Source organism: Dipodomys ordii, unplaced genomic scaffold (genome assembly GCF_000151885.1).
Source record: "Dipodomys ordii isolate 6190 unplaced genomic scaffold, Dord_2.0 Scaffold14, whole genome shotgun sequence".
Taxonomy (NCBI): Eukaryota; Metazoa; Chordata; class Mammalia; order Rodentia; family Heteromyidae; genus Dipodomys; species Dipodomys ordii.
Genome location: NW_012267230.1, coordinates 6,860,996 through 6,888,518, shown reverse-complemented (window position 1 = coordinate 6,888,518; position 27,523 = coordinate 6,860,996). Strand labels below are relative to the sequence as shown.

Below are 27,523 nucleotides of genomic sequence, written 5' to 3'. Positions count from 1 at the left end.
TTGTGTGTGACTGAGAAGGTACCTGTTCATATGGAGGAAGAAGACAGACAAAACCCAAGGAAATAAACAAGATAATTTCAGATAGTGGTAAGTAAGTGATACCTGGGAAGCATCTGGGTAGTGTGCTAGTGAGTGAGTAGGGTTCATTTAGAAAAGACTCATGGTGGGGTATGTGTGTGACCCCTTTGAGGGTGGGACATCTGAGCTAAGATTGAAGATAAAGAAGGTCCAAGTCTGGGGCTGGGAATGTGGCTTGGTAGTAAAGTGCTTGCCTAACATGCATGAGGCCCTGGGTTCAATTCCTCAGTACCGCATAAATAGAAAAAGCTGGAAGTGGTAGAGTGCTAGCCTTGAGCAAAAGAAATTCAGAGACAGTGCTCCGGCCCTGAGTTCAAGCTCTATGACTGGCAAAAAAGAAGATGAAGTAGAGGAGAAGGGGGAGGAGGGGGAGGAGGAGGAGATCCAAATCTGTGCCAAGATCTTTTGGTCTTTTTCATAGTCCCTTAGTACAGTGGCCTTGAATTTGGCTGGTTAATGCCAAATGGTTTGTAATAATCCATCACTGGACATGAGCAGTATAGGATATCAAGTGCTTTTTTAAGAGAAATGAGTCTATGAGGTTGTTAAGCGAAAATAGTGGAACTATTGCTATAAGCACAGCCTATTTCCTTAAAGTTGCCAGTCTTTTACAATTGTATTACATGCTTGGTTTGTATAGCTGTACATGGTTTGTACAAGTAATCAACTTGCATTCTTTGTAATGTTTGATGTATTGTTTGTGTTAAAGTTCGGTGGTACAGTGTTTGCCTAGCATGCACCAAAGTGAATTGGATTCATACTACAATGCAAGACCAAAAAAATTACTAAAATTTTTCTTGTATCTTCTACATATTCTGATTGTTAAGCTATCATGATATAGGTAGAATAAAATAGACACCTAGAATAGAAAACTACAGTAAAAAATGGTTATGCACAAAGTGTTTTACTTTTTTTTTTTTAAGTTAGGTCTGGACATGTTCCACTGTTGTAGGTGTGAAATTAGTATCCTCCACTCTTGGATGGCAAAGGATTGGGGGTCCTGAAATCAAGTCTTGCAGAGGTGGCAGCCATTCTTACCTTGCTAGATGGGAAAGAGCATGTTTTACTTTTTTTTTTGTAACTAGAGAATCATTTGTTGAAGGTCTCTCTTTACCTAATGCACATAGATATAATTATAGTTGATGGAATGGTAAGAAGAAGTTTTGTTATTGTTAAAAGTGCTGAAAATAGCAAAACTTTTTTATCCTCTCCGGGCCATAGCTCTGAATATGTTCTTCTTTCTCTCATACTATAATTTGTCCTTGACACACAATGTAGTAAAATTTAAAGTACTCGAAGGCCTAGGACAGTTGCACATTCTGTTTCATGTTTGTATATCCCCCATGTGAATTAGATATCCCAGTCTTTTTTTTTGTTACATAGTTGATTGTTTTCAGATATAAAATGAGCAGTATTGCATTAGGTTTTCTGTTTGTACAGTTTATCAGTCCCCTGCTATTGTGCCTCTCATAATGCCCCTTTTGTTGGTTTTCTCTGTCAATTTAAAAGTCATTGGCACACATAATGCTGAGAGAATGGGCAATCAGTGCACAGGGAGTGCTTGCTGCGTAATGGTGCATGTGGTAGCTAATCCTTGAGGTAACTGGGATTTTCATAGCTACCATCAAATTTCCCCAGAAATTGTGAAGTTACTGCATTTGTTCTTTTCTTCCCTTCCTCCCTTCCTCCCTTCCTTCCTTTTTTTTGTCGGTCGCGGGACTTGAACTCTGGGTCTGGGCACTGTCCCTGCGCTCTTCAGCTCAAGGCGAGTGCTCTACTGCTTAAGCCACAGTGCCACTAACGGTTTTCTAGTGGTTTATTGGAGATAAGAATCTCATGGATATTTCTGCCCAGGCTGGCTTTGAACCGCAATCCTCAGATCTCAGCGTCCTGAGTAGCTAGGATTATATATATATATTTTTTTTTCAGTCGTGGGGCTTGAAATCTGGGCCTGGGCGTTGTCCCTCAGCTCTTCAACTCAAGGCGAGCGTTCTACCACTTGAGCTACAGCGCCACTGTAGCTAGGATTATAGATGTGAGCCACCAGCGCCCAGCTGCGTTTGTTATTTTCAAGAAGACAACCATATATTAATTACTTTCAAAGCCAATAGGCTTTCTTTTTTCTACCTATGAGTGGGTTGGTGTTGATGGAGCCAAAGTATAATCTTGAGATGCATTGGTCTTAGAATATCCTTATAGGAAAATAGTTTTTAAAATTAAATGGTCTTGATCAGGCCCTGGTTGGCTCATGCCTGTAATCCTAGCTACTCAGGAGGCTGAGATCTGAGGATCATGGTTCAAAGCAGGAAAGCCTGTGAGACTCTTATCTGCAGTTAACCCCTGGAAAACCAGAAGTGATGCTATGGCTCAAGCGGTAGAGTGCTAACCTTGAGCTGAAGAGCTCAGGGACAGCATCCAGGCCCAGGGTTCAAGCCCCACGACTGACCCCCCCCCAAAAAAAATTAAATGGACTCTTTTAAGTGCTTTCTGTTTTGTTGAGAAGCATTTCTACTTTTGTATGATACTATATTTTATGTGCAGAATAGATAAAACAATAATCTATTAAAGCAGAATATTCTTTCTCTCTTTCTTTTCTTTTGCTAGTCCTAGGGCTTGAACTCAGGGCCTGGGCACTGTCCCTGAGTACTCTACCATTTGAGCCACAGCATCACTTCTGGCTTTTTCTGTTTATGTGGTACTGAGGAATCGAACCCAGAGTTTCATGCATGCTATGCATGCACTGTACCACTAAGACACATTCCCAGCCCCCAGAATATTCTATTTTTATAATCTTGAAGTGACTAAAATGGTCGGAAGCTGCCTCCCAGAAGTTTGCTCCATGAATTCTTAGTGCTTTCTAAACTAGTTACATTTAGAGATTGCAAAACTGTCCATAGCACTTGAATATGTGAAGCAAGTCCTGTCTGGATGGTTTTGGGGTTTGTTCTGTCTCTTTGTTAGCTACCCATCACCACAACAATTGTGGGAAGGCTAGTTCTACCCAGGGTTTATAAATTCATGGAGTAGTTTGTGTTCTGCACAATGTACCAAATAGTTAAAGTTTGTTTTGACAGCATATTAAAAATAACATTTTAATTTTATTTAGTGAGAAGATGGAGGAGTATGAGGAGTTCTGTGAGAAGGCTCTTGCCAGATTGCAGGAAGCATCCCTGGCCACAGAGAGCTTCCTGCCTGCACAGTCCCCGAGTGTCTCCTTGATTCGCTTCCATGGAGTGGCTGTGCTTTCTCCACTGGTAACGTCTTTTCTCCTGACAGCAAACCACTCACAGAAAAACCCATGTGTTTGCATACTCACATGCTAGCTAGTTCTGGGGCTTGAACTTAGGGCCTGGACACTATCTCTGAGCTTTTCTTGCTCAAAGCTAGCACTCTGCCACTTAAGCTGCAGCTCCACTTTTGGCTTTTTTTTGTGTGTGTGCTTAATTGGAGATAAGTTTCTCATGGACTTCTATGCCTGGGCTGGCTTTTGAACCATGATATCAACCTCCTGAATAGCTAAGTGAGTCACCAGTGCCTAGCCTGGTCTTGTTTCTTTTATCATTCTTTTTTTATTTTTATTTTTTAGTGACGCAGCAAAGGGGCAACATGCACACTGATTAGAAAATCAGAAAAATCTGAGATGTTAGAACACAGACCTCACTAAATGAAAAACTAAGATAACGAATTTTATCTCTGGTTATTTTAGACATTTGATAAGTAAGCAGTTGTTTCCCCTCCCCCCTTTAACTTTTCCAATTGAGAATAGTTTACACTCAGTGCAATGCATAAATGCATAGGTCCTGAGTGAATTGTGGCACACGCCTATGTGACACATACACAGTGTTCTCAGCACAGAGAGGTCTTCCATGGTCCATGCCTGGAACCACCCAACCACTAGTCAGATTTCCTTCTGCTTTGATTAGTTTTATCTGTTGCACATGGATGTAATTGTTCTGATAAAATTGAAAAAAAAACTTCCTGATTATTGTTTTCATCATTGAAAAATAATTACCCATTTATGATATCTTACAGCTTAACCTTGAGAAGAGAAACGAAATAAAAGAAGAAAAGCAGAAAGCACTTGAAAGAGAAGCAAGAAGGCAGGTTACTAGGAAGAAAGCTTTATTGACGCGTGTTCAGGAGATTCTTGAAAATGTTCAGGTGTGTAATCCAAACCTTAGAAATAAGACTATATTTGAGACTATATTTGTACTTCACTAATTACTGAGATGCTTCAACTGTTACCTTTGGGAAGCTTTATAATTTGTGTCATTCCGTTTTTGTTACTCGAGAGAATTTACTTGCTTGAGGGTGATCCTCAGTACTTGAATCAGAGGGTACTTAGACAGTGGAGCTATACACTTCATATAATTGCTCATTGTCTATGTCTTATGACTTTAAAAGCGTTGAATTTTCAGTGGCAAAATGATAGAATTGGCCATTGTAGTAACATCTGACCACATCAGATTATCGACTAAAGGACCTCTTTCTTTGCCAAAGTAAATAACGGCTCTTCTTTTTTTCTTTTTCTCTCTGAAAATCTTGCTTTTAGTTATGCAAACTACAACGTAGAGTAAATAGAATTGCCTACTTACATTCTTAGTTCAAATTGGAATCATTAAAACATCTACACTTTTTACAATTATCATTACTTTTAATTTTTTTATTATTATAAAGGTGATGTACAGAAAGGTTACAGTTGTGTAAGTCAGGTAATGAGTACATTTCTTCTTGGACCATGTCATCCTTTCCCTCACTTTCCCCCAGTTTTTCCCTCGCATCCCTACCCACAAGTTGTTTAGTTCATTTTCAACATAGTGTCTAGTGAGTACCACTGCTGCATTTGTTCACTCTTTGTCCCTCCATTTACAATTATTTCTATTTAACGTGAGTGTGTACAGTTTGCTTTTAGGTCTGGGTTATTTTGTGCTAAAAAGAAAACAAATGAGTTCTGATGAATATATCATTTTGCCACACATTACACTATTTACTGGCTACTTTTTTTTTGCCACAATCTTGAGGGTTTGTTTGTCTTTGTGATTTCTACCAGGTGACAGGTATTTATGAATCTTAGGTATCCCTTTAATTCTGTATGTTGTGTGTAATATGGGCTTGGCATATTATATTGAAAAGTATAATGTATAAACTTAATAAAAAGATAGTTTTTTGACTTATTAGGTATTTCCTGTAATTGCAAAAAATGACATATTCTTGATCTATTGAGAAGATACCAATTATTCAGCTAATAAAATACAGTAGTAAAATTATTATTAAGTCCAAACACTTTTTGTTAAAAAAGGTCACTGTATTGAGACATTTCATATAGTACACATAGATTTCAGGGGTCTGGGTTTACCTATAAATCAATGATAGATTTTTTAAAAAATTGAGCTTCTCTAACCAAAGCTCACTTTCATTGTTACAAAAGCATCTGCTGAGTATGACAGATGGGAAATGTGAGCAGTATTATTGTTGCCAAACCTCTGAGCAGGTTTGTGGCTTGGTGAATGCCATCCTTCTTTTCTGTGCGTTGGTCCTGAGTGGCTACTAAGTACACCTGGTGCTGCGCACTGCATACTAACTGGAGACCACTATGCATCTGGGATTTGTAAGGTGAGACAGGAGGCCATATGTACAAAACAACCCCAAAATCTTTTACTGTTCAAGATTCTGGACTTTAAACTCACATGATAATTCTGTAGTGATTTCTCTCAGGACCTGTGCCAAATCTCAGTATAAACACATTTTCTTATTCTTTTTTTTTTTTTTGTGGTGGTACTGAGGCTTGAACTTGGGCTTCTGCTCTTCCTTGTTTTTTTCACGCAAGGTTGGCATGCTACCTCTTGTCACATCTCCATTTCCAGCATTTTGCTGGTTAATTGGAGGTAAGAATGTCTCAGATTTGTCTGTCCAGGTGGTTTTGATCCTCAATCCTCAGATCTTATTCTCCTGAGTAGCTAAGATTATAGGTGTGAGCCACTGGTGCCAGACTGGATGAACTATTATTTACTACAGATTTGCCTTATTGTAGGGATTTTTCTTGAAACTTTGGCATGAGCATGTGGGAGGCAAGAGTCATATTACTAAATTATTTTCTGTTTAATCTGTGTCCTAAGCAAGTTTGTTAAAGAGGGAATCATTTATGTAAGGCATTTACTTCTTTGATATTTATTGCATGTTATTTTCCATAGATGATATTGTCCTAAGAGGAATATAGTTAGTAATATTAATAATAATGCAGAAGAGAGTTAAGGAAAATACTTTAATTCTGAGGTCAAATATATATTCAAATATATATTTGTATATTCTCTCATGTATGTACATAAATATGCGCGTGGTATGAGTTTCCAATTTGTATTAGATTGGACAGTTTTCTTTTTCCTCTTTCAATAAAAAGGATAACCAATAGCTATTTTTATAGAAATTTGATCCTCCTGGTATAATGTGGAAACAGTTCATTCTTTGTGTTTTGAAATGCCAGTATTCTGAAACTTCAGTTTCCATTTTATTTGATAAAAATAATGAAATCAGAGACTTTTTGTACAGTGGAGACATACTAATTTTTATGTCCTTTTTCAGGTTAGAAAAGCACCTAATGCCAGTGACTTTGAGGATTGGGAGACTGAAGTCAAAGACTTGAATGTTCCTGCTGCTTTCCCAAATAGCTTATCCAGGCCTGCTGAACGCTCTACATTAGCAGAGCTTGAAAACATACCTGGAATCTTGCCAGTTGATGATGAGGACCAGCATAAAACTAACAGAATGGATTTAGCTGGAGATGCAGAAGAAGTTAATTCTCCGAAGCAGTGTGATGGTTCAGATATTGGCCCTGCAGAAAATGAAGCTTCTCCAAAGACCTCAACACCCCTCCAGGACACTCTCATTTCCGATGGTCTGTTCTCAACCAACGAAGAGCAAGATCCCTTGCTTTTGGCGGAGGTCAGGACCCCAGATCCCTACATCATGAGTCTGCAGAACTTGATGAAAAAATCAAAGGAATTTCTAGAGAGGGAGGAGTGTCGACGCAGCCTGAGGAGCGGTGATAGGAGGAGTGTCAGTGAGAGTCACTCAGACAAGGAGAATGATGCTGCTAGAGCCGGTGCCTGTGTGAAGGACAAGACCCCACTGGCAGGCAAGCACTGTGGCTCCCTTATTCCTGACAAACCAAGCCTTAATAAGTCCAATGTTCTCCTTCAAGGTGCTTCTTCTCCGGCAAGCAGCCTGAGCACCTCCACCTTAGCTGACTTTTCTAAAGGAGATGCGCCTGCCCGACCTGGCCGTCCCTCTCTTCCGGATCCTGAGTGTGATGTTAAAGTCAGGCCCACTTTTGTTACTGAAAACAATGTCATCAAAAGTCTTACAGGTTCATATGCCAAATTGCCTAGTCCAGAGCCAAGTATGAGTCCTAAAATGCATCGGCGGCGTTCCAGGCCATTATCCGCATGTCATATTCTTATCAATAACCCAATAAATGCCTGTGAATTAAGTCCTAAGGGCAAAGAGCAGGCAGTGGACGTAGTTGTTCCAGTCAGTGATGACAAAAGAACAGGACCTGTGCCAAAGTTACCAAGTGATATAGCAGGGGTGTGTTCAAGCAAGGTTTATATCAGCAAGAATGCATCCGAAGCCACAGAGGATCTGGCTGTGGGTGAATCAAGTCAGCTGTGTCCATCTCTAGGAACTCAATTAGAAGACAGAGTTACTCCTGGACTTGGTACTGTGGAAGGCCAGATGCCATCTGGTGAGAGCGGGGCATGCTGTGCTGCAGTGCCTGAGGTACCTGAGCCCTGTGCCACCAGTCAGTGCCTAGGAAGTCACAGCTTAGGAGCCGGAAGTGGGCCCAAGCTGGCTGGGATGCCAGAGAAGGGCTGGAATTCACAAATGGAACTGAATAAGTCTTATGATGTGAAACACCCATCTCCCTTACTGACACAAACCAAGAGCTCCAGACAGCAGGTGGCCACACCTACAGTGCCCTGTGCAGATGAACAGCTTTTGGATAACAGTTTTGAAAAAGTTAAGCGGAGACTAGATTTGGACATTGAAAGTTTGCAAAAGGAAAACTACCCTTATGTAGTAACAACAGGAATGGTTGAGCAGGAAAGGCAACATTTGCCAGAAAAAAGATACCCCAGAGGACCTGTCTACATTAACAAGAACAAAATCTTAGATACTAGCACCAAAGGTAAGGAAAGGGATGCATCTAATATCTTCCAAGAAAGTGGCAACTTTCTTATACTACTTTTAATTGGCATTTGGCAAAGTAAAAATGGTTCTCTTCATCTGTTCATAAGAGTGCTTAATTTCATTTAACTAGAAAGCGCTAAAAAGTGACAATTTATTGCCACATGGTAAGTTTTCTTAAAGGATTTTTTTTTTTCCCCCAGTCCTGGGGCTTGTGAACTCAGGCCTGGGTGTTGTCCCTTAGCTTCTTTTACTCAAGGTTAGCACTCTACCACTTGAGCCACAGCATCACTTCTGGCTTTTTCTATGTATGTGGTACTGAGGAATTGAACCCAGGGTTTCATGCTAGGCAAGTACTCTTACCACTGAGCCATATTCTCAGCCCTTAAAGGATTTTTTATTTAAAATTAATGATGAAGCTTTCATAGTCCACTTGGTATTACAGAAAAAAATTAATGACTGAGAAAAACAATTCTTGTATAACATTTTAATTAAGCTATTGCTGTGACACCTTTCCTTGGTTTGTGATTTCTAATGTTTTTGCCTGTTTGCTCTTCGACTTGTAATGAGGTCTTCCTGTTCGTAGCCCTTTGGTGAGCACTTAGAGGAAACACCACAAATAATGCTGAAGAATAGTTCTTTCTTGATAAACTTGATTTCATATTTCTTTTTTTTTTTTTTTTGGGTCCAGTCATGGGGCCTGAACTCTGGGCCTGGGCACTGTTCCTCAGCTCTTCAGTTCAAGGCTAGCGCTCTACCACTTGAGCCACAGCGCCACTTCCGGCTTTTTTCTTTTTGTTTATGTGGTGCTGAGGAATCGAACCCAGGGCCTCAGGCATGCAAGGCAAGCGCTCTGCCACTGAGCCACCTTCCCAGCCCTTGATTTCATATTTCTTTTGCATTTAGTTCCATAAACAGCTTTGTCATAGTTTATACTTCATTCCTGATATGGAAGGCAGAGATGAAGTAAATTAAGTTCTTAGCATTTACAGAAAAGTTATAAGGTTAGGGCAGAATGCTTTTTTTTTTGTCGGTCGTGGGGCTTGAACTCTGGGCCTGGGTGCTGTCCCTCAGCTCTTCAGCTCAAGGCGAGCACTCTACCACTTGAGCTACAGTGCCACTTCCGGTTTTCTGGTGGTTTATTGGAGATAGGAGTCTCACGGCCTCTCCTGCCTGGGCTGGCTTTGAACCGCGATCCTCAGATCTCAGCCTCCTGAGTAGCTAGGATTACAGGCGTGAGCCACCAGCGCCCGGCTAGGGCAGAATGCTTTTAAGAGAACTCTAATAAAACAATTGATAATTGGGGCACCAACTTGGATCCACAGCTGCTTCTGTGAATAGGAAAAGTTGCCAGCTTGATGGTTCTGGTACTGCTTTGACCAGTATTCAGAGTAGGGCTTTTCCAGCAAGGACGAAGAGGCACTGGTGGTGCCATGGCTGCCCGCTGAGCTCTTGAGACAGTGTCTGGAGGACCCTAGGCAGTGGAGCAGTGGAGCTGAGGAGCTTTTTCCTTTCTTGTTGAAGGTTTTAGATCTCTGGCATAGGAAGAACTACAAGGCAGGCTGGATAACATGTGTTTAGGAACAAATTATAGGAAGCCTCTAGCAGTTGGATACTATCCCACAGTACACTGGTCTTCAATAAAGTCATTATTTAGAGTGCTGCTTTGACGATCCATCAATACAGATACTCAGTATCTCAGTACTTCAGTGTGGGTGGTTCCCTGCTTTCTGTGTATCAGCTTGCAAGTCATGATAATCTCTTTAAAAAAATCTTAGGAACTAAAATAGCTAGAATTTTAAAAGCCAATCTTTTTTGGAACCTCAAGATGAGAAAACTTTTCAACTATCTAAGCAAATTTTAAAATTCAAAGCAAAACTACAAGGGATAAAGCTGGGTATTGCTGGCTCAAGCCTGTAATTCTGGCAACTTAGGAGGCTGGGATCTGAGAATCAGTTTGAAGCCAGCCTAGGTGGAAAAGTCTTGTGACACTCCAGTTAACTAGCTGGAAATGGAGGTGTGACTCAAGTGTAGAGGGCCAGCCTTGAGTGACAAAGCTTAGTGACAGTACCAAGGCTGAGTTCAAGCCCCAGGACCACCACCCCACCCCAAGAAAATAAATAAAAATACCAAAAAGTCCACATGGTACAAAAGCAGAGATATTGGAGAAGGGTAGTGGTGAACTGCAGTCAACTTCTTGAAGCTGTGAGGCTGGAATTTGCCTGGATACATCATTTTGGCTTCACTGGTTCCTGGTGGAAGATGTGGAGATGCATCTTTCCTTATTGGCTGGCATGAGAGAAGAGGGAGTGGCAGGTGGGATGTAGCTCCCACTGGTGACCTGGCTGGGTCAGGTCCAGTATTCCTCTGGGCAGAAGCATAACCCAAATGGGTACTGTGGGGTATCAGGTAAGACCTGGAGGGAGTTTTCTGATTTTGAGGGGACACGTTTCTTTTCAGAAGGTGAGGAGATCCTAAGAAGTAAGATGTTAGCATTTGAAGAAATGCGGAAAAGACTAGAAGAGCAGCATGCCCAGCAGTTGTCATTACTCATCGCTGAGCAGGAGCGGGAGCAGCAAAGACTGCAAAAGGTGAGGGGCTAGCTAGAGCACAGGGCCATGGAGTGAGCGGAGACTGGGTAGCATATTTATAATTCTTTTCCCCTATATGTTTTAATCTAAGGGGGTTGCTGATTTTGATTCATGGATGTGTGTGTGTGTGTGTGTGTGTGTGTGTGTGTGTGTCTGTCTGTCTGTCTGTGTGTGTCTTGGTGTCTTGTGTGTGTGTGTGTGTCTGTGTGCATGCATGTATACAGTATTGGGGCTTAAACTCAGGGCCTGGTGGTCTTGACTATTTTACTCAAGGCTGATGCTTGACCACTTGAGCCACAGTTCCACTTGCAGCTTTTTGGTGATTAGTTAGGGATTAATGTCTCACGCTTGGACTGGCTTTGGCTTTGAACTGAGATCTTCTGATCTCAGCCTCCTGAGTATAGATAGATTATAGATAGGAGCCACTGGCAGTTGGCCATCGATGGCATTTTGTTGTTGTTGGTCATGGGGCTTGAACTCTGGGCCTGGGCATTGTCTCTGAGTGCTTCAGCTTAAGGCAAGGGTTCTACCACTTGAGCCACAGCGCCACTTCTGGGTTTCTGGTTGTTAAATGGAGATAAAAGTCTCACATAGCCGAGCGCTGGTGGCTCACACCTGTAATCCTAGCTACTCAGGAGGCTGAGATCTGAGGATCGCGGTTCAAAGCCAGCCCGGGCAGGAGAGACCATGAGACTCCTATCTCCAATAAACCACCAGAAAACCGGAAGTGGCGCTGTAGCTCAAGTGGTAGATGCACTTGCCTTGAGCTGAAGAGCTGAGGGACAGCGCCCAGGCCCAGAGTTCAAGCCCCACGACCGACAAAAAAAAAAAAAAAAAAAGAGTCTCACAGACTTTCCTGCCTTTGAACCGAGATCCTCAGATCTCAGCCTCCTGAGTAGCTAGGATTATAGGCATGAACCACCAGCGGCCAGCATGGATAGTATTTTTATTGTCAAAATGTTTAAATTTAGATTTTTATCTAAAAGTAATTGTTTTATTAAAAGGATTCTTCATTGCAACTTTATTTTTTTGTTTTTTGTTTTCCTCTGCATCTTTAATTCAGAGATTTTAATATTGCTAAAGACATTTAATATTGCTAAAGACAAAGATTTTAATATTGCTAAAGATGCTGAGCCGGGTGCTGATGGCTCACACCTGTAATCCTAGTGACTCATAAGGTTGAGATCTGAGGATCACGGTTCAAAGCCAGCCCCAGGAGGAAAGTCTGTGAGACTCTTATCTCCAATTAACCACCAGAAAACTGGAAGTGGTGCTGTAGCTCAAGTGGTAGAGTGCTCGCCTTGAGCTGAAGAGCTGAGGGACAACTCCCAGGCCCAGAGTTCAAGCCCCACAACCGACCAAAATACAATGCTGAAAAACAGATTTTGCAAAAATAATGCCTGTTTAAAAATCTAAGTTGTCATAAGTTTACTTGAGGGAGGAAAGCTTAATTCCTGTTAAGTCCGGGTATTTTTGACTAGGCCTGAAATGATACTCCTTGGGGATACAATTAAATGAGATGTAGCATGTTAAGAGTAAATGGTTAATCTCCAGGAAATAGAAGAACAGGAGAAAGTGTTAAAAGAGAAAGCCATGACAGCAGAGGTCTCAGAATCGAGCCTGAGCGCTGCAGCGGAGTTGGAGTGGAGGAAGAGAAGTGACTCTGGCTTGCTAGAATCAGTGCTGCCCCAGGTGGACTCGTTCCGAACTTGCGGTCCAAACAGTTCTGGTGAGTGCTTAAGCCCATTCCACGTGCAAACATTACTCTGCAGGAAGATGTCTCCTCTGGCACCTTCAGGACTGTGCCTGCCTTCTCTACATCACCCTCCCTCTGCTGTGGGCCAGCTGCTTAATAGCCAGAGAGGATGAAATGGAGTGAAATTTGAGTGGATGAAAGAGCTGAGGCAGGTGGTGGCAAGGAAGCTCTGCCTCGGCTAGAGAACCATGCCAGCCATTCACTCGTGTGGCAGGCAGTGTGTGCCATGAAAACACATTACCTCTCCTGGGTGCTCTTGGATTTCCTCTAATTCCCCAGTGCCCATAGGGGCTTATCTTCACAGCACCAATTATCTTGACATGCTGTTTGTACTCAATAGATCCATCTGGCGCACAAGCTTAGAGTCCGTAAATATTTTAAGTGTGCATGAGGATCGGTTTTGGAGACAGATGTGGTTCTTAATGACTGGCACAGGGTATGTTTGGATGCTTTGTGTATTCCGATTAGATGACAGCAAGTGCAATGCTGTGTTTTTCTAGGTTTCCCAAACTCTGCCCTACAGTACAGCGTTGGCTCTGCGAATGAAGCACCGTTCTTCCTCTGGGGGTCATCAGCTAGCAGCATGAGCAAGCGCTCGGTGACACGGCCTTTCGGAAGGGCCCAGGCTAGGTGGCCTCAGGTGGGCACACTTGATGCATGGCTTGCTATTTACCAATTGATCTTAGTTTTAGTAGCTTCACTATTTTAGGCGGTACAAATGAGCATTAGTATTTTTGCCACATATAAAATAGTGGAGTTTTTGGTACAGATGAAACTACACAGAGCAAACACATAGAGAAACTGAATAAGGAAAACAATTGACTTTCTTTCTTTCTTTTTTTGTTGTTCTTGTTGTGGGGCTTGTACTCTAGGGCCTGGGCACTATCCCTGAGCTCTTTTTGCTCCAGGCTAGTGTGCTCTACCACTTTGAGCCACAGTTCCACTTCTGGTTTTCTAGTGGTTAATTGGTGATAAGAATCTTAATGGACTTTCCTGTTGGGGCTGGCTTTGAACCTTGATCCTCAGATCTCAGCTTCCTGAATAGCTAGGATTACAGGCGTGAGCCACCAGCACCCCGCTGGTACTCAGATTCTTAAAAATGCTCGTGTCTCTCTGATTTCTTCTAGGTTTTTAGTCCTGAAGTCCAAGCGAAGTTTAACAAGATAACTGCGGTGGCAAAGGGATTTCTTACCCGCAGGTTGATGCAGACAGACAAGCTGAAGCAGCTTCGGCAGACCGTAAAAGTAAGATTGTGTTTCACTGCCATGCCAGTTTCCATCAGCCCTTTGTCGATAGATGAGCTGATGTTAGTTTAGAGTTTAGATCAGACACTTTCTGCTTACTGTGAAACCAGAAATTTGTAAGTTTGATTGTTGGGCTTACTCAGTTTTGTTTTGTTTTTCTTGTTACTTTTTTTTTTTTTTTTTAAAGAAATAGGATCTTGCTGTGTAGCCCCAGGCTAGCCTCGAACTCAAGATCTTTCTGCCTCAGTCCACTGATTTTGAAATGGCTGGTGGCCAGCATCACAGCATTTGTCATGAATGTTTTCAGTCAGTGATGAAGAAGGCTAGACTTCTGTCTAAGATACTCTAAAGACAAAGCACTGTGTGCCAGAAGTGCTTGAGGATCCCTGTACAGCCCACAAAGAGCGCATGAGAGGTGCAGACTGGTGACCCTGGGGCTGAGGAGCAAAGCTCATGAGAAGCACTTGGCCAGGGTTGTTTGCATGGCTGGCATCTTCAGAGGCTGCATAAAGATGCTAGAATTAATCTGGGCCTCAGTTTAGTACCAGACTCTTGTTTACCTCTCTGGAGAATGCACAGAAGGGAGGATTCCTCTTGAGATGATTGTGCTTCCTTTCAGGGGTGAAGGCATCCCTATTCCCCAAATAGGCATTGTAACCTTTCCCCTCATTCCTGCCCAGTTCCCCACTCCCCCTACTCCTGTGTGTCTCAGCTCACAGGCCTAGTGTCTTAGAGAAGGTGTGCACAGGACAGCCAGGAATTCCACTGTAGGCCTGCATGATGTGGGTAGGGTTTTGGGTAGGTGGTCAACTATAAGTGCTTTGATGTTAATTCACCGGTGTGAGCAAAGGTCATAGTTCCTGCTGCTTGTGACAACTTGTGACAACTTGCTGTCATGTAAGAACTGCTTTGCACGAATGTGGAGAAGGTGATAAAACGTTTACTCCAGAGTGGACAAAGCACAGGGTCCTTTCCACACTTCTGAGCAGAAGTCAGTCACTGTTACCATGTGCACACTTAGATGTCTAGCGACTGGTGGTACGGCACCTGCCTCCTTCCTGTCCTCATACAGCCTCTGTCCCTACCTGGCCATATTAAGCTGCTGCTTGGAGCCTGAGATGGTACCCTTCTCTCCTCTCTTCTGCTGTCATACAGGACGTCTTCCAGCATAGCTGTGTTTATGCTTCATCCGTGGGGGTCTGACCCCCAGGGTCTGCACACAAGGCCTGGCACCCACATGGGAACCTTGCTTCCAGTGCTGACCTAGGTGCTAATTAGCTAGGTGCTAATCCAAATGGGTTGACATGCTCACCTGCCTGCCTCTTCTTCTCAAGATTCTTCTCCAAATTTGGCATTCATGGCTTCATACAAAGTCCCTTGCAGGCGAGCATTTCAAAGGTTCCTGCATAAAAACTCAGGGTGTAGTGTTGCAGTGAGCCCTGTAATCTGAAGCCATCTCACCAGGGCCTGCAGCTCTCAGCCTTGTAGAAAAGGGGGCATGGAGGCCCATCTTATTCTGTGTGGCCTTGGGGTCTGATGCTGCTGCAGGCCCCTCAGCTGGCCTGGGCTCCAGCAGCTGTTGGGGAAGTTCATTGTTGCTCAGGGGGGTAGGACCCAACAGTCCCTGGCTGTGCCTGTCCCTCTCTTACTCAAATGAAGCAGATAATGTGCTTTTCCTGCTCTGAAGGAAGTGGTACTTGACATGTAATTAGTAATAGTTTTACTTGTGTTTCTGGAAATTTTGGACCAACCAAGGAAAAGAACAAAAGGAAACTCTGGTAATCACAAATCTTTGTAGAGAAGTGTTTGTAAAGGACTTTTTTTGTATGTTGTTTTTCCAGGACACCATGGAATTCATAAGAAGCTTCCAGTCAGAGGCTCCATTAAAGAGGGGCATTGTTTCAGCTCAGGATGCCTCCCTCCAAGAGAGAGTGTCAGCACAGGTGAGAGCCCCACCCTATGTTTCCAGAGGCAGCCCACTAGTTCTAGAACAAGTGGAGCCCTGGAAATGGAAGTGCTGTATTTGATCCTCATTTAATCACTGTAAATAGATCTCAGTGAAAACTTTCATAATGCTTTTCTCTGAATGAAGTATGCATGGTACACCTCATGTTCCTATCTTTGAACTGCACTTTGTTCTTTTGCACCTAGTTGCGAGCTGCCCTGTATGGTATTCATGACATATTCTTTGTAATGGATGCGGCTGAAAGAATGTCTATTCTCCATTATGACCGAGAGGCCCGCAAGGAGAAGATGCTCAGGCAGATGGTAAGTGTGTGGGTTCTGGATGACTGAGGTGCTTCTGGGCTGATAGTTCATTCAGTTCTGTGAACCTTAGCCCTCTTCAAACAGTTCCTGAGCCCAGATAGTTCCCAGGTTCACCAACAACATTGAGATCTCTAGCTACATGGGAAAGACTTGAAGAGTGAGAAAATTCCTCCTGGTTTTGTGATTGCATTTGGAGTTGTAGCCTTGAAGGTGTGCAGCTGGTGTATGGAAAATTGTTCCTGCTGGGATTTCCTTGTCCTTGCCATGTAGATTTGGCCTTTTGCAAAGAAAATAGGCTACAGGTTAATTTGAAATCCTATATGTCACTGTGTCATTGATCTGTGGATCAGTCAGTGATCTCAACATTGTTGGGAAAAATAATTCAAATATTTAATATTTAGAATCAGATCACTTTTGTTATAAAGGAAAGATAAAGTTAAAATATGACATTGAAGTTGGGACTGTGCTGCACTGTGTGGTGGGCATTGTTCTAGTGGTGACTCACTGTAAGACCCTCCCCCCTCCCCCACCTCTTTCTGAAGGATAAGATGAAAAGCCCCCGTGTGGCTCTTTCAGCTGCAACACAGAAGTCTCTGGACAGGAAGAAGTTCATGAAGTAAGTTTTGCCATATCACCTCACCATCAAATGTGGGTGGTCTGTTGGGCTGTTTGTATACTCAAAACTAAACATGTAATTTTTCTTCAGTCAGCTGATATAAATCTCTTTTATAATATAGAGAGATTCATTAAAATCTGTGGTAAGTTTGGACTTCTTCTTTATAAATGAATCAGTTACTTGATTTTGTCAGCAGTCAACTCCTGTAATTGGTAGCTAATCAAGCAGTCCTAAAAACAGCTAATCCTGGTCTGGGAAGTTGGTTCAGAGGTAGAGTGCTTGCCTCCAGTGCATGAGGCCTTGGATTCAATTCCTCAGCACCACATAAGCATAAAAAAGCTGGAAGTAGTGCTGTGGCTCAAGTGGTAGGGTGCTAGCCTTGAACTGAAGAGCTGAGGGAAAGCACCCAGGCCCCATAGTTCAGCCCCATGACAGACAAACAAACAAACCAACAACAACAACAAAAAAAGCAGTTAATCCTCCCAGGTGCTGGTGGCTTACGCCTATAATCCTAGCTATTCGGGTTTGAAATCTGAGGATCATGGTTTGAAGCTAGCCTGGGCAAGAAAGTTTGTGAGACTCTTATCTTTTTTTTTTTTTTGTCAGTCGTGGGGTTTGAACTCTGGGCCTGGGAGCTATCCCTCAGATCTTCAGCTCAAGGCTAGAGCTCTACCACTTGAGCCAGAGCACCACTTCAGGTTTTCTGGTGGCTTATTGAAGATAGGAGTCTCATGGACTTTTCTACCCTGGCTGGCTTTGAACTGAGATCCTCAGATCTCAGCCTCCTGAGTAGCTAGGATTACACGCGTGAGCCACCGACGCCCAGCGAGACTATCTTTAAGACTAGAAAACTGGAAATGGAGCTGTGGCTTGAAGTGGTAGAATCCTAGCCCCGAGCAAGAAAGCTCAGGGAAAAGCCGGGTGCTGGTGGCTCACACTTGTAATCCTAGCTACCAGGAGGTTGAGATATGAGGATCGGTTCAAAGCCAGCCCAGGCAGGAAAGTCCTTGAGCCTCTTATCTCCAATAAACCACCAGAAAACCAGAAGTGGCACTGTAGCTAAGTGGTAGAGCAACTGCCCAGAGTTCAAGCCCCATAACCCCCCCCCACACAAAAAAAAAGCTCAGGGACAGTGCTCAGATGTAAGTTCAAGCCCATGACTGATGAAAGAAAGAAAGAAATCAGTTAATCCTTCAATATTTGATTTTTATGTCATTTAGATGTATTCTTCCTTTGATACCCAAAGATTTCCTGGGGTAAAACCTGAGTATAAGGTGTGCTCCAATATCTGTTAAACCTTTCTGGAAAGTAGTATCGGATACGTTTTATACAAGTCTTTCCATTGAACACCCACCTTTGAGCAATGACTAGATCTGTCACACCATTTCACGTTTGTAACTATGTTTTCTTCTCTGAGCACATCATTTATGTCCTTGTTTTTATATTGTGTCAGGGCTGCTGAAATGGGAATGCCAAATAGGAGATTTCTACTTAAACAAAATCCTTCTGAAACAAGGTGAGAAAATCACTTCACCTCAGTGAGAGGCCTTCTTTTGTAAAAAAGAAAAGAAACATATATGAGTCCCAAGCCTCCTTTTTGTTATGTTCATTTTACTTTCTGTCAGTTGGACTTGCTGAGTGGCAAAAATTCAGGCATATTATGGATATTTGTGATTACCTGGTGCTGTTGGTGGCCTTGAGCCTTCCTGTGCTGTCTCCAGGAGGTCTTGAGAGTTCAGTCTGAAGTCTTGGGGGTGGTGTTGGGGGCTATGGTACTTGTGAAAGCTAGCTTAATATTGCTGGCCTATTTTCTACTTTAAAATGTGTTAGATTTTCTTCTCTCAAGCTTCCAAAGTCAGTTTTTGTAAGGTAGAAAAGTAAATGATCTAAGAGCACTAGGGTTATTGTCTGTGTTGGTCCTATCTTCCTAAGGTATGGGATCTTGGTGCCCAAACTCTTACGTACCATATTGATAGGTGCTCATTGCTTACATTGGCTTGTATCATTGCACAGATGGCTCCTAACCTCAACAGCGGTATCTTTCATCCGTTGAAAGAATGAGGGGAACATGGGGTCTATACTTTCAAATTAATTTGTTTAATTCTTTTTATCAGAGTCCTCCAGCCAAACCAAGGACAGAATGCACCTGTTCATCGGCTGCTTAGTAGACAAGGGTAAGAGTGCCCCTCCTGAGGGATGTACAGCAGTGGAGACTGGCTTCGGGGGATAACCATGACTGTTGTGTTCTCTAGAGGGGACAACTGCTTCCAAATGGGGTGCATTTCACAGCACAGGGAAGAGCTTCCAAATCTTCTTCTTCAAAGATAGTCCTCTTGCTGTACTGTTGGGTACTATATCATAGTTAATCATACCATATCAACATACCATTAGCATGTTTTGCTTTTCATTTCATACCATCTTATTAATTATTTAAGAATATTCATGTGATAAATTTAGCTTTATCAGAGTGATTCTCCAACAAAGCATGAACCAAGGTGTGGCTCTCCCTACTGCGTGCATGCGGAAGCAAAGCATAGCCCTACTATGTACATGCATGAGACTTGGAACTGTTGTTTGGGGTGGTGGCTTTCTTTGAAGTTTGAACATGTAGACTCGAATTGGAAGTGACTCATTAATGTTTTTATATTCAATTAGAACCCCTAAGACATCAGTGAAGGGGGGTGTGCAAAATAGACAGAAGCCTTCCCAGAGCAGAGTGCCTAACAGAGCGCCTGTTGCAGGTGTGTAGAAGCCAGCTCCTAAAGCCATCTCACAGAAGCCTGGTCCACCTGCATCCCTCCTTGCCACCACGGGGCGTACTCATGGCATTCCTGTCAGATCCTTTGTGTTAGTGTTTAGTGGTAGCCAAGAAATGGCAGAAACTGCAGTCCCAATGTTAACATCTGGAGTAATTCTGTGGAAAACATATGTTATTATGATTATGATTATATTATTATTTTTAAAAAAAAACTAGAATTTTCCAAGCTTAACCTAAGCCCTTTTCTAAAAGAGGAAGAGCTAATGAGCCTTCAGCAGTCTGTGGGCTCAGGGCAGCATGTCTCCCAGAGCCTTTGAACCTGCACCTGACATTGTGGGGGAAGGGGCATCTCCCTCCTTGAAACTACAGCCATTGTGTCCTGTACACAGCCTGAGCAGTCTCCTCTCTTCCTCCTTAGAGGCAGCTGAAGGTTACATGAGGACCCGTGATTTCAGATCCACTTATGGTGGCAAGGAGGCCCCTCAGTGCCCAGCCCAGCCCGCTCCTAATCAAATGCTTCCATGATTATTAGGTGTCTTGCTAAGACAGTATGATTACACTCACTGGGAATTGTGTGATCCATTAAAAAAAATACCTTGAAAATGCTATGCTTTAACTAAACTGCTTTCTAAACATGTAAAAGGCAGCTAAATTAATCACTAGACCAAATGAAGATTAAACCTTTAATTCTGATCTTCCCATTAGTAACCAATTAGGCAAAATTTGGAATTTGTGTGAGTAAGTGACCTCCAGGCCGGAGAGCAAGCAGCATGTGTAATGTCATGCTGTCTCACTCACCCACATAAGTGCTCAGAGGGGACAAGCTGTTGGTGGTGACTTTGAAGCCACTGCTGGCCTTTCACAGGTATGTGGTAACTAAAATTCATGATGTTGCACACAGAAAGAGTAATTCAAGGTCATCTGTTGAAATCACTGTGCTTGACCATCATTGGAGCTGTGGATCCTGCTGGCTTATGAGCCAATCTGGAAGATGACCATTTATGAGAATTAGACCCTACCCCATGTTCTTCTAGGGATGCCAAGACATTCCAGGTTCTCTTTCCCTAGGTAGCATTACACATTAAAGTGATCAGTGTTAGCTGGTTGGAAAGTCATTTTGGAATTCATTCACAGTGTTTTATATCATCATTTGTCACAGTGGCCTCTCATGCTCTCTCGTACATTTCACCTCTGCATGTGTCACTCCTGAGCAGGCTTGTGTTGGGTAGCCAGCACCATGGGGGTGCTGGCCAGCAGTGCAGTGAGCCTGGCAGACACAGCAGCCATGTCAGTACTGACATGCAGGAAGTTGGCTCCAAATTACTGTGCAGTTAGTGAGCGTGGAAGCAAGGTTTTCTCTGGACTGTCACTGCAGTAGTGCACATAAGAGTCTATGATTGCTCTGGAAAAGAATTAGTTTCCTGCTCCAATTATTAATTAGGTTTTAAACAAATGTAGAATGAAGCTTTGGTCAGTTATACATGAGGATTGAAGTCTGGGTTAAGTGACTTCTGAAAACTGACTTCTGTCATGATGGCATTCCACATCCTGGACAGATGGATGGACAGAGTTCTAAGTGTTAAAGAATGCTACAGCATGGAGAATTATTTCATTTACTCAGGATGAATTTCAATTTGATGTCATACATTTTAAAATGTCACCTCATTCATTATTTTGTGTGTGACTAGAGTTTGTATGTAGTGAAATTCCAAAGCCATTCATCAAAGCAGAGTAAGAAGTGGCGTGCAGGCAAGTAGTATGGCTGGTCCAGTGAGGAGATCCATACTGGGATGGCCAGGTCAGGCTCAGGGTGGAGGCAGGTGGCAGGCTGGTGACAGGAGTCACCTCAAGGTCACTGTAGAGAATACCCACCCTTGGCCCCTGGCCTGGTAGACAGTAAGCACTCACTAGCTGGTGTCATGGAGAATTTCTAACAGAATGACTATTTTGTTCTGTTTCTAGGAGTATATGCAGGAAAAACCCAAAGAAAGCGGCCAAATGTTGCGACAATTTAAGAAGACAGCATTCACTAGGGTGACAACTAGGGGAGGACAATTGTCCAGGTCGTTTTCCTGTCCAAGACTGTCTTATCCCCGCAAAGTGACAGCAAAGGTCTGAGCAGTCACCTGATAGTTTGGTCGGTCTGGCTAGTGCTGGCTCACTGCCCATCTCCTGTAACATTTGGTGTGGATGGAGACAGATTAGTGTTTAGTAATTGTCTCTTCTCTGTGTTTAACGTATACAAACAAAAGTATATTTTGTGTGCCCAGGTGTCTACAGAGAACCCTTTTGTAACTTAAAAAGGACATTTGGATTTATTTTTTAAAAAATACTGAAAATCAGAAGTAAGCACTGAAAGGTAATTGCATCCATATGCAAGTTTTTTTTCTCTCTCTCCTCCCTCTCTCCTCTCTCTCTGCTGGTCCTGGGGCTTGAACTCAGGGTTTGGGCACTGTCCCTGAACTTTTGTGCTCAAGGTTAGCACTCACTCTACCACTTGAGCCACAGCTCCACTTTGGGTAAGTTGCATTCATTTCTTCATACTGACTGCTTAATTCATGAATTAGAAACTGCTCTAGTCAAAGGGAAATTATTGTTTTCTCATTCTTGTAAACTTGAATACTCAGAATCTCATTTTTTGGCTTATGGTATAATCATGTGGGCAAACATGTGTGTCAGTTTTGGTCAGAAGCACATGCTCTTGTCAAGGAGTGTCTGTAAGCAGTGGCTGTACAGGGGATCTTTTGGGGAGCAGCATGGCCTCTTCCTGAATGCAGGGCTCCCCAGAAGCTCAGAGCTTCTCTGGTCTGCCTACTTTATGTCCCTGACTTAACTTTTTCTTGAATGCTGAGTGGTTTAGGAACACAAAGGGCTATATGATCCTAAATTTACAATTCAGCAGTGGGCTGAGATGCCTAGTCTCACCCACACTGAAAGGCCTGGATGCTTAGGCTGAGTTCATCGCTCAGACTGGGTATTGCCCAGAAAATGTTTCCAAAGGAACATGGCTTCCTCAGACAGACTCTCTCCCTACTACCTTAGTTTCCAAAAAGGGCTCAGTGATGCCCACCTCAAATTGGGACTGGGTGTGTTCAATATTGTTACCTTGAATTTTAGACAATTGCTGGTATTTTGAAAATACAGCATTCATATATGTGTGTATATATATATATATATATATACACACATATATATATATATACATATATATGTGTGTGTATACACACACACACACACACACACACAACCCCTGAGGAATAGGATATGCAGAGTATTCGCTCCAATTTCTGTTCCTCCTGAGAGCTCACTTTGACTCCAGCTATGGTCTGGAAGTAAACCTGGGGTAAACCTGATTTTCTTTATTAGCACTCATCATTTTTTGACTGAGTGAACTGGGAAATTATAAAACAGTAAAAAAAAAAAAAGCCCAAATTACTAATTTTTAAATTTATAAATGAACTATCTCATCATTTTAATGTGATAAACCATGCTTTATCTTTTTAATGTGATAAACCATGCTTTATCATTTTGAGACTCAGGCTATAGCTTTTCCATTCAGGCCTCTTTATTTAGGACAGACATTAAAAATGTTGGGCATAGTAATGCAAATTAGCTAAAACAATAGCTTGTTAGGTTAAGGATAAGAAACCGAATGTGGTCCTGAAGATAGAAGTGTGTGTTTTACAGTTTTTTAAATGTCTTCTTACAAAACAACTTTTTACAAAAGTGCCAGACACTTTTTTTGCTTTTGATGTTTATTTATATACATTATATTTTTGTTATTTTTCTTTGAGTGCAGTGTTCATTCATGTAAATTGTATTTATTTTTATACTTTAATTTTCACTAGGTTTGCTTCTTGGCAAAGGCAAAAAATAAACTTCATGTTAAAGGAATCTTGGTTTGGTGGTTTGTGCTTACCCAGGCGAGGGCACTGGAGGAAGCTCCAGGGAAGGCGGCCCCTCCCCTCTCCCCCTCCCCTCTCCCCCTCCCCGCACCCGTCCCCGACTTCTGCGGCCACTTTCCACTAGTGTTTGCCTGTCCCTCCGCCTCGAGGGGGCGCATGTGAGCAGCGCGACCGCGCAGTCCTGACCCGCCGCCAAGCGCGGGCCCAAGACAGCGTCTCGGATCCCTTTACGACACCGGCCCCCAGTAAACATGGCGCCGTGCACGACAGTGCCCAGGTTCGCTTTACGGCACCCGCCCCTGACCATCATGGCGGGCGGACGGGGCGGGGCACGTCCGGACGGGAGAGGGGAGAGCAGTCCCGTGCCTGCGGTCACGTGACGGGGAAGATGGCCGCGTTCCCGTGGTAAGGAGGCGGTGGCGGGAGCGCTGGTCTATGGGGTCTCTCCCTGCGGCGGCTACCCCCGGCCCACAGGCCCCGCGTCCCTGCTCGCCCCCGGAGCGGCTGGGGGGGCCGGGCCGGTGCTGGGCTCGGGACAGCTCGGGACAGCCCGCCGCCCGCCCCGGGACGCCTCCGTGCCCCGAGCCCAGCCTCGCCTGTCAAGTGGCCTTGCGCGTCCCCCGGTGTGCGCGGCGTGCGCTCGCGCCCCGGCCTCCGGGGAAGCCGCTGGGCGCCCGAGAAGGCGTGAGAGGAACACCTGAAACTAGGTCTTGAGGGGCGAATAGGAGCTCGGGAGCAGGGAATGGCGTGCTCCGAGGATGTGTGTGAGGGGACCTCAGGACAGTGGGATTATTCGGGAGCGAGCAGCTGCCTCAAAGGCCCCTCACGCCCTCAGCTTCCTTTGAAATGGGCTTGGGGCTTGACAAGTGGCCGGTGCCTTTTGGGAAATCAGTAAGACCTAAGCTCCCAAAACATGAGAAACTTCCAGAAAGGTACCGCAGTCAGTACTGGGACTTGAACTCAGGGCCTGGGGCTCTCACTTGGTTTTTCTTTCAAGGTTGGTGCCCTACCACTTTAAGCTACGCCTCCACTTCTGGCTTTTTGGTTGTTAGTTATAGATACGAATCTCAGAAACTTCCCTGATGGACTGACTTCTAACCAAGATCCTCAGATTTCAACCACCTGAGTAGCTAGGACTACACTGTGGGCCACCAACATCCAGCTTGTTGGAATTTTAGAAACAGATATCACATCCCTATTAGTGTTTAGAGTCTTCAGAGTTCCTAACAGGCCATGTGCTAAGCATTTCTGTGTGGTCCCTGCATGTTGGTCTTTCAGTTTCCCCACAAATGTGTTCCCCCTTTAAAAGAATCAGGGCTCAGGGTTGAGTGTGATAGTTCTCATCTGTAATCCCAGCCCCTGAGGAGGAGAATTATCTATCTGAAGCTGTCCCAAGCAAAAGAACATGACCTTATCTGGAAAACAAAAGCAAAAGGAGTGTGGCTCAAGTCGTAGAGCAAGCTGAGCCCTGATTGCAAATCACAGTGCTGGAGGAAGGGGGAGGAGGGAAGGAGAGAGGGTGTTGCCTGGAGCAGGATAGCAGGTGCCCAGCAACTTTGAAGTTGAGGAGGCCTGCAGAGAACATGGAATTTACACCTGTCAAGCTCTTGTTTGGTGACCCACACAGTGCTTAGCCTTAATTCCTCGTATGTTAGTTTTTCAGGTGAGAAAACGGAGGCAGTTGAAAGAGTTAACTTAAAAGTCCTTCAGCCCACAGGGGAGTGGAGGTTTGGAACCCAGCACCTAGGACACAATCATTGTCCGTTGGGCCTCAGGCCTAGCTCCTAGGCTGGTCACCATCTCTTGCTGGGTCTGGGTGTGTCCATCTCTGAGCTGACCCTGTTCTCTTGCTGCAGGCACTCCAGGAACCGGAACTACAAGGCAGAGTTGGCATCCTGCCGCCTGGAGTCCGTGCAGCTAGAGTGTGGTGACTACCACCCGCTGAAGCCCATCATGGTGAGCACCCCCAGTGCTTGGTGATTCCCCTTCCCCCAAGGCTCAGTGAACACCCTAAGGCTCTGAGGTTGTATTGACTCAAGAACTTGGATAAAACATTTTCTGCCTCTTCCCTTTACCTCAGGCAGCTCAGCTGCCTACCACTCAGCTCATCACACCGCCATCCCTTCCATTCCCTGCTCTCCTGTCCATGAGGCCTGGTGAGGAACAGGTGCCCCAGTTTGGATGTGTCAGCAAACTACACTTTGCTTCTAGATTTCTCTCTTTGGAACACGGAGAATCAATACTCACCATAGCTACCTGTTGATGTTAAAAAAAAAAAAATCAGGCTAGAGACCTGGAGTGTGAATACACAGGCAGGGTTCTTTTGGGTGGTGCTTGGGGTGAGCCACTAGTGCCCGGCTGCAAAGTTCTTACTGAATGCTTTCAAGGTCCATAGTTGTGGAAGGCCACACATGCTGATTCATGACTTGCCTACACCACTTTTGCCAGGCAGGTGGCGTGGTGGTTCCTGAGAAATGTCAATGCCTCTGTGCTGGTCTGGGGAGGGCAGAACTGAGATGGAGCAGGTCTGGGGTGGCTCTTTGCCCACAGAGAGGCTCCTTATGGAAGTGAAGGAAGGTTGTGTGCATGCGTAGCTGTGTGAGCTGCAGTCCCTGTGTGTGAAATTCTGGATAGGGGCTAAGCCTGAAAAGGTCCTTTTGAGGCTCTTCTTGGATCTTTGTGTGGAGTCTCTTGTCTGGTTACAGTTTTGGCAACATCCATTTTGCAGGATCAATGATTAGCTTGTAAGTCAACTATGATAAAATGCTGAGGAGAGTGGATCATAGAGGCTTCTAGGCTGCCCCTAGTCTTATTGTGCCTGCCTTTCAATGGCCTCCAAGTAATTTTTCAAACCTTCCTAGCTAACTCCCTGCCTTCTCTTCCCAGACAGCTGTGATTAGCATTCATGGTGCTTGTCACAAAAAGTAAGCCCCATCCCCACCCCCTTGCATATTGATAAGTCAAGGTGTCAGTTTTATTGTTTTTGTTTTTTCCGCCCTATAAATGGAGTCTGAGGAAGGGAGAAGTTGGAGAGGTGGGGAGGGAAGGGATGGTAGGGGAAAAACAAAGGAGGGGGTAACAATGCTTGATAGGAAATGTACTCATTACCTTACTCGTGTAACTGTAACCCCTTTATATAGTATCTTTACGATAAATACATGTTAAGAAAATAAATGGAGTCTGAGTCCTTTATATGTATGGAAGCAAAGCTTTCAGTGTCTGGAAGACCAAGTTGTCAGTTTTGATACATTGGCTTCCCTTCCTGAAGAGGAAGGGACCCTGACCAAGGGTAGGTGACAGAATCTCCACAAACTTCCCCACAGGTCACAGAATCTAAAACAAAGAAGGTGAGCCGGAAAGGAAGTACGTCATCCACATCCTCCTCCTCCTCCAGCTCCGTGGTGGACCCTCTGAGCAGCGTTCTTGATGGCACGGACCCTCTCTCCATGTTTGCAGCCACTGCTGACCCCGCAGCTGTGGCAGCAGCCACGGTAATGTGCCCTGGCCACTGGTGTGTGTGGGTAGGTGGGCTTCCATTTGAGGATGTACAATTCATGTGCAGGGAGTTGTGTTTGTGACAGTCCATGTCAATCCAGTTTTACCAGGGTCTTGGCTAAAGAGGCAAGAGGGGAGATTCCAAGTCAGTCTTTTTTATTTTCTTTTTTGTGCTGATCCTGGGCCTTGGCAATATCCTGAGCTCTGGTTGCTCTAGTTGAACTCAGGGCCTGGGCACTGTCCCTGAGCTTTTATTTGGTCAAGGCTAGTACTGTACCACTTGAGCCACAGATCCACTTCTGGCACTTGTTTTTTTATTTTTATTTTTTGTGGCTAATTGGAGCTAAGAGTATCACAGATTTTCCTAGCTGGGTTGTCTTCAAACCACAATCCTCAGATCATAGCCTCCTAAGTATCGAGGATTACAGGCATGATCCATCAGCGCCCAGCTCTTTATTTTTGAAACATCTTAAAATGTATTTTATTTTATTTTTTTGTCAGTTGTGGGGCTTGAACTCTGGGCCTAGGCGCTGTCCCTCAGCTTTTCAGCTCAAGGCGCACGTTCTACCACTTGAGCCATGGCGCCACTTCTGGTTTTCTGAGTGGTTTGTTGGAGATAAGAGTTTCA

At 44.0% G+C, this 27,523-nt stretch overlaps 2 protein-coding genes across 6 annotated transcripts in view; both read left to right on the top strand.

Moving 5' to 3' along the window:
- Ccp110 (centriolar coiled coil protein 110kDa) lies at positions 1-21,816 on the top strand. Of its 4 annotated transcripts, none has more exons than XM_013011613.1 (15): positions 1-87; positions 3,185-3,332; positions 4,111-4,239; positions 6,658-8,263; positions 10,726-10,853; positions 12,408-12,582; positions 13,110-13,249; positions 13,737-13,853; positions 15,695-15,796; positions 16,005-16,121; positions 16,664-16,737; positions 18,191-18,253; positions 18,852-18,911; positions 19,393-19,478; positions 21,458-21,816. In XM_013011613.1, exons 2-15 carry the CDS (start codon positions 3,192-3,194, stop codon positions 21,508-21,510), a joined length of 2,991 nt encoding a protein of 996 aa, XP_012867067.1. In that variant the 5' UTR covers positions 1-87; positions 3,185-3,191; the 3' UTR covers positions 21,511-21,816. The 4 variants fall into 4 exon arrangements, with proteins under 4 accessions (XP_012867067.1, XP_012867066.1, XP_012867068.1 ...); XM_013011612.1 differs by having other exon boundaries at positions 10,723-10,853; XM_013011614.1 differs by lacking the exon at positions 19,393-19,478 and having other exon boundaries at positions 10,723-10,853.
- A 1,912-nt stretch (positions 21,817-23,728) lies between these two features.
- LOC105982142 (chromosome unknown open reading frame, human C16orf62) overlaps positions 23,729-27,523 on the top strand; it is a 54,899-nt gene continuing 51,104 nt past the window's right edge. Inside the window, exons 1-3 of one of the 2 annotated variants that reach the window (XM_013011617.1) lie at positions 23,729-23,805; positions 25,257-25,356; positions 26,724-26,891. In XM_013011617.1, the coding sequence (XP_012867071.1) occupies positions 23,789-23,805; positions 25,257-25,356; positions 26,724-26,891 (285 nt within the window). In that variant the 5' untranslated portion in view covers positions 23,729-23,788. Of the gene's footprint in view, positions 23,806-25,256; positions 25,357-26,723; positions 26,922-27,523 lie in introns of both variants that reach the window. The other variant, XM_013011616.1, reaches the window with a different exon arrangement.